Genomic DNA, 5474 nt, shown 5'->3' on the forward strand with positions numbered 1-5474 from the left:
GCGGTCACACCCTTGGCTGTGGCTGGTGCGGAGGGAGCCCCGTCCCCAGTCCTCTGCCCCGGCACAGCGTGGAGACACTGCTGCAGCTGAGGGGGCCCTATGGGTTTATTCTCTTTTAAACACTGCCCTGCCCAATATGAAGAGCAGCTCATGCTAACCAAACACAACTGCTCCCTGGTGGCTTCTGGAGACTTTAAGGACTTGGTGCTTTCTCTGTTCATCTTGGAAAAACCAGCCCGGCTGTGAAGCTCCTGGGAGTGGGTCTGTGCTCGGAGCCCATCTTACAAAACACTCTCATAAAACAAAATAAATCAGCCTGAGAGCAGCTGTCTGGATAAACTCCTATTTTTTAAAGTTATCGCCTGTAATGGACTTCTAACACTTTCAACTAACTGGATTAACGAGGAAAAAAATGCATGAAAATAATCATTTTATATAATGCACAGGGAATGCATTCCCCTAAGGAAAAGGATAAAACATTCAATCAGACCATCCCTATCTGTACAGAAACACCGTTTGAAGTCACCTAGGCTCAGAGGACTGTGCCAGTTTAATCTAGTTAGAGTCTCACCCTCCGCACATAGTTTCCAGCCTCCCTGGAGCAGCTCTTGCTCTCCTGGATGGCCCACAATTAGCGAGATCTTAGTGGGTTCAGCTAATTGCAAAACACAGGCATTGTCGGGCCCCCCTTTCTGTAATTAGCTGTCAGAACCAGAACTGCAAATTATGTGAAAACTTTGAAAAATCAGATCAATCCATGGCAGGAGCAGCAAACCAGGAGAGCTGCAGCGAGAGCAACATCATATTGCTTGTAAATATTTAGCAACTGAGCAAAGTGGAGGGGCACAGGGAAGGAAAGGCAGCCCCACAAAGCAGCATTTGTTCCGAAGGAATAACTTGGGAGCTCTTAGGCAACAGTCAACATTGCAAAATCTGCAGTCTGCCAAAAGACCCCAAGGGCTTCGTGTGCTTTCAACCTTATTTATCTCTTGCTTTAAGTCCTTGGCATGGAAGCTCTTACTAGGTCTGTGCCGAAACACAGCACGGGGTCTGGAGGAATTTTCTGGAGTGTGATCTCCCCAGAGAGCAAACGCACTGTGCTGTATTTGCCCTGCTCTGCTATCTCCCTATTATACAAGTAAAATCTGAAAGGGGGTTATTGCCGGTGAATAAGGCATCACTAATGCTCCATCATCACGTAGCTTCCCTGAGCAGCACCCTTCAGGGGCAGCGTGAACCCTGCCCGTCCTGCTCCCTCCAGCGCAATAGTAGCAGGGCCAGGGATGCTCAAAGCTCGCCTTGTCTTTGGCCTAGCGTACATGAGCTGAGGGTGAATCGTTCCAGCCCTCCGCCGCTCACCGCCAAAGGAGGCATCTTGCAAGAAGTAGGAAGCAACAAGGCTGATTTAGTCTCCTCCCAATGTATATTTAAGCCTAAATTTGCAAAGTACAGTGGCTCACACTTAATTTTAAGAGAGTGAACAATCTCTAAGCCATCAATGCATCTTTGACATTGGCTGTGAAGAGCTATCGTATCAAAAGCCCATCCTCATTTAACATCATTAGCTGCTGATGAGAGATTGACACTCTCAAGCACACATCAGCCTGCTTTGGGTTTCTCTACTTGGCCAAATAAACCTAAGACAGCTCTGTGCATTTTGTCATCATCAGTAAATTAAAACTGTATTTTTAGGGATAACTGGCAAATTAAATAATCCCAATGAGTTTATTAAATATGACTCAAAGACAATAAGACCATAATAATATAAAGAGAAACACTGAAGAGGTTCCAATCAGCCACACCAAGGTTATAAAACATCATTCGTGTAGAAAGCAGACAGTTCAGCTAGCAAGAAAAGGCTATTTTTCCTTTTAATACAGCAATGGATTTTATATGAAATCTCACATTCATGGCTGATCTAAATCTCACATAAAACAGTGGCGCCAAGGTATAACAGCTATTGATAGCGAAAGCTGAAAAACAGGTCAGGCAATTGAGAGTATTGGTCTCTTTCGCCTCATTTCCCAAATTCTAAACCATTTTCCTGGCAGATCAAATTAAGGACCATTTCAAACACTTCTGCAACTGTTCTAGAAGAGCAATAATAATAATTAAAAAAAATCCCAAAGGCATTACTTTGCAAAAGCATTCATTGCTTTTTGGATTTTGGGGTTTTTTTTAATCAAAATCTGACACAGGGATGAAACGAAACCCCGCACCACTAAGACTTCAAACATGCCTTGGGTAACTCTGCAATCCGAATCCAGCAAGGATGGCGCAATTCCCCCGCCCCCCCTCAGCAAATGTCAAAGATTCAAGAACTGCATTGCAGCTTCCAGAGCTGTGCGTTGTCCTTCCACAGAGTTTCATATAAAAAACCCCCAAACCTCCTCTCTCCTAATTTTCCCCTTTCTTTGAGACTCTGGTCCAAGTTTTACTTTGACGTTAGCAAGGCCCTTTCCATTGACCTTCTTCTCCCTGGTGTGGGCACTGGGAACAGCTAATTAATGGTGATACACCAATGGAGCAATAAATGGTTTTAAATAAGTCCCCTATTCCTTTTCATTGGCAGGACCAACTTTTTTCTAAATAACAACAACAACAAAAAGGAACAATAAAAAAAACCCGCTTGACAGATTCCCTTTAAAGATAAGAAATCAAGGAGGAGACAGCACTGGGGTGTTATTTTACATCCTGCCTCTCGTGTCAATTAGGGTTCATTGCTGTTCCCTGCTTGGAGGATACTAATGCAATCTGTGCCTCCTCTCACAATAAATAACTGCAGCCAGTAATTATGGCTGGGCAGAAGATCCTATTACTTTTCTTCACCAGGTACATCAGGAAAAATTAAGAAGTGCTTGGAGTCAGCCACAGGGCGAGCTCGAATTGGGCTTCTCCTGCATGTTTCTATTTATGTTTGTTTATGGGTGAAGAAACTTCCAGCCCACTCCCCTAGCAAAGCTCCCTTGAGAAAAAAAAATATTCTCTGCAACACGTTAAAAATTTCCCCAAATGCAATGGGGGGCCCTGGAAAACTTGGGAAAACAGCAGCATCCTCAGCCCACCAAGGGCTTGGCAGGGTATGGGCAGGCAGGGGCCTTTTGCTGCTGGTTTGGGAAGCTGCAAAAATAAGGAAAAGAGGGTGAAAGGATGGGTAGGAGCTGTGACCATTCAGGGCTAATTACACTGGGTGAGGACTGCAACGGCATGCTGCTTAGTGACCTACTTTGCGCCTGTAAATTTATTAGCTGAAGAAATTTAAGCTCTGTAAAAGCAGAAGTTCACGTCAAGGAATTTGCTGGAGTCCCTTCACTCATTCCTATGCTTCTTTTCCAGGCTGGGATGGTTCTGCTGAGTACCACTGCGTGGTCAGCTTGGCTTTGCCTCCTCCTGCATTCCATCACTCCTCGGCTCCCCGACTGGGGGGAATGGGGCAAGGTCCCCTCTGGCCTCTTGTACTCGTGACCATGTTACACAGGATTATAAAACCAGCTTCCCAGCACTGTTGAGACCAATAATGGAGCTAACCTTGTTTGTACTGTCTCCATCCGGAGGAGGTCCATGGGCTGGGGGGGTATTAGATAATGCCACACACCCGGCCGCCTGCAGTCTGGGGTGCTCTGCGCAGTAACGAGCCAAGAACGAGATCGTGAGCAGGGAAAGATGAGAGTAAAGCAGACACACCTTAACCTTGAATTTTTTCTTCCTGCAGCAGAGAATCTGTGCAGCCTCTGCATGCATGAGATGCTTTTTCTCTCATCAGTAAATTTGCTTTTCCTATTCTCCCCCTTCTTTTCTTTCTTTTTTTCAGTAACACAGTAAATGCTGGCTAAGGAAGTGCTGCGAACACCAAAGCTTGGAGCAGGAAGCCAGCAGTGCCTTCCCTTGTTACCAGAGCAGGAGCTCCCATTTTCCAGTTATGCCATGGCCTCTTCACACTGTCTCAGCAGGGTAAGGGACTTCAACCAGTTTTACCCCCCTTCAAGACCCCTATGGGCCATGCAGGAGCAATATAAAAGCATCTTAACTGCCAATGAAAGCCAAACCCTATTTGATTAAGTTCTCGTGCTCCCCAGAGTTGCTCACTGCAGGCATTAGGGTGATCAGCATCAGGCTCTGATCATGCTCCTCCAAAGTCAGTGGGATATTTGCTGTTCAAAGGGTGCAGGATCGAGCCCCTGCTGCCCTGCCACTGGGGCCGGCAATGGTTTTGCAGGGAGGGTGATGAACCTGGAGGGAGAGAGCGTGTCTTCTGCCCCCTCCACCTCTTACATGCCCATGGAGGGCCATGGTGGGCAGTCCCCTTCTCCTTGTAGGACAGGCTGACACAAGAGTCAGCTGCCCCAAGCTGGCAGCTCCATCACCTTTTCCATTTCCAGACAGTCCCTGCACCGTAGGAAATAGCCTAGGAGTGTGAGACAGGGATGGAGGAGAACCAGGGCAGGACTCTTCACCCAGGGATGGCTAAAAATGGAAGGAAACAGAGCAAAACCTGCCCAGTCTGAACTCCTTCTGCCAAAACCAGATGTGTACTCAAAGCCTGCCACAGCATCCTGTGGGCAGCTCATGGAAGGGCTCCTCCTGGACTCCTTCCTCCTGCTCAGAGTCCCCTTGTCCTCCTGTCAGCCTCAGGCCCACCCATTGCCCACACTCCAGGCAAGTTGGAGTTGCTCCCTGAATCACCAGTGAAGCAGCTTTAACTCCCCCTCCAGCCTAAGGGGCTGGTTTTGCTGGGGACTGATCCTGGTCACTCAGAAAAGCACCTTCTCTCCTATGGGAGAACTCATCTCAATGCTGCTCACGGCTTGATAAAAAGCATGGACTGGGAGCTCAGCAAAAGGAGAGAGCTGTCAGAAGGAGCTGGAGGTAACGGGGAAAGAGGGTGGGAATTACCAATGCTTCCCAATCCCTTCAAACTCACAGGCACAGGGCTCACAGCTGGAGCAGCACGGCAGGGCTCAGCCTCTGGGAACAGACCCAAATCCACCCTACCCAAAACCTGCTCAATATTTGTAGAGGTCCCAGCCAAGCAACAGGCTGCACTAAGAAATAAATTAAGCCCCTGGAGGTATTTCTCAGCTCCCCCTTCCAGCCAGCACGCATGAGCGTTTCCTGTCCTGTTTTTTTTTTTGACAAGCCTGGGTTGCAACCCCAAAACTCCAGCCCTCGGCAGCACTCTGTGGCCTTGGAGATCTCCAGCATCATCCCGCGCTGCACGCTTGAGAGCACAAGTGACGTGACCCCGGGGAAGGGCGAAGGGGGGGACCCCGCTTACCGCCTGCCATTCGCCAGCTGCCCAGCGGTGCGTGGGGCACTCGGGGAGGTGGCAGTCCCGCTGCGAAGGGGGCCGGCCGGCCAGGTCACACTCTGCCTCCTCGGCCACCTTCGGGGTGCCGCTGTGGCAGTGCACGACGCGGCGCTGGACGCCCCGTCCGCAGGACACCCAGCCCTGGAGGGCATGGACAAAAAGTGAG

General features: G+C 48.8%; 1 protein-coding gene across 1 annotated transcript in view; it reads right to left on the reverse strand.

The window, feature by feature from the left end:
* ADAMTS9 (ADAM metallopeptidase with thrombospondin type 1 motif, 9) overlaps positions 1 to 5474 on the reverse strand; it is a gene marked incomplete at its 5' end in the record, with an annotated part of 81235 nt that overhangs the window by 11310 nt on the left and 64451 nt on the right. The window contains one exon of the mRNA XM_010135033.1: positions 5276 to 5449. Coding sequence (XP_010133335.1) covers positions 5276 to 5449 — 174 coding nt within the window. The remainder of the gene's footprint in view (positions 1 to 5275; positions 5450 to 5474) is intronic.

The sequence above is a fragment of the Buceros rhinoceros genome, unplaced genomic scaffold, assembly GCF_000710305.1.
Source record: "Buceros rhinoceros silvestris isolate BGI_N320 unplaced genomic scaffold, ASM71030v1 scaffold13394, whole genome shotgun sequence".
In the NCBI taxonomy this organism is placed as follows: Eukaryota; Metazoa; Chordata; class Aves; order Bucerotiformes; family Bucerotidae; genus Buceros; species Buceros rhinoceros.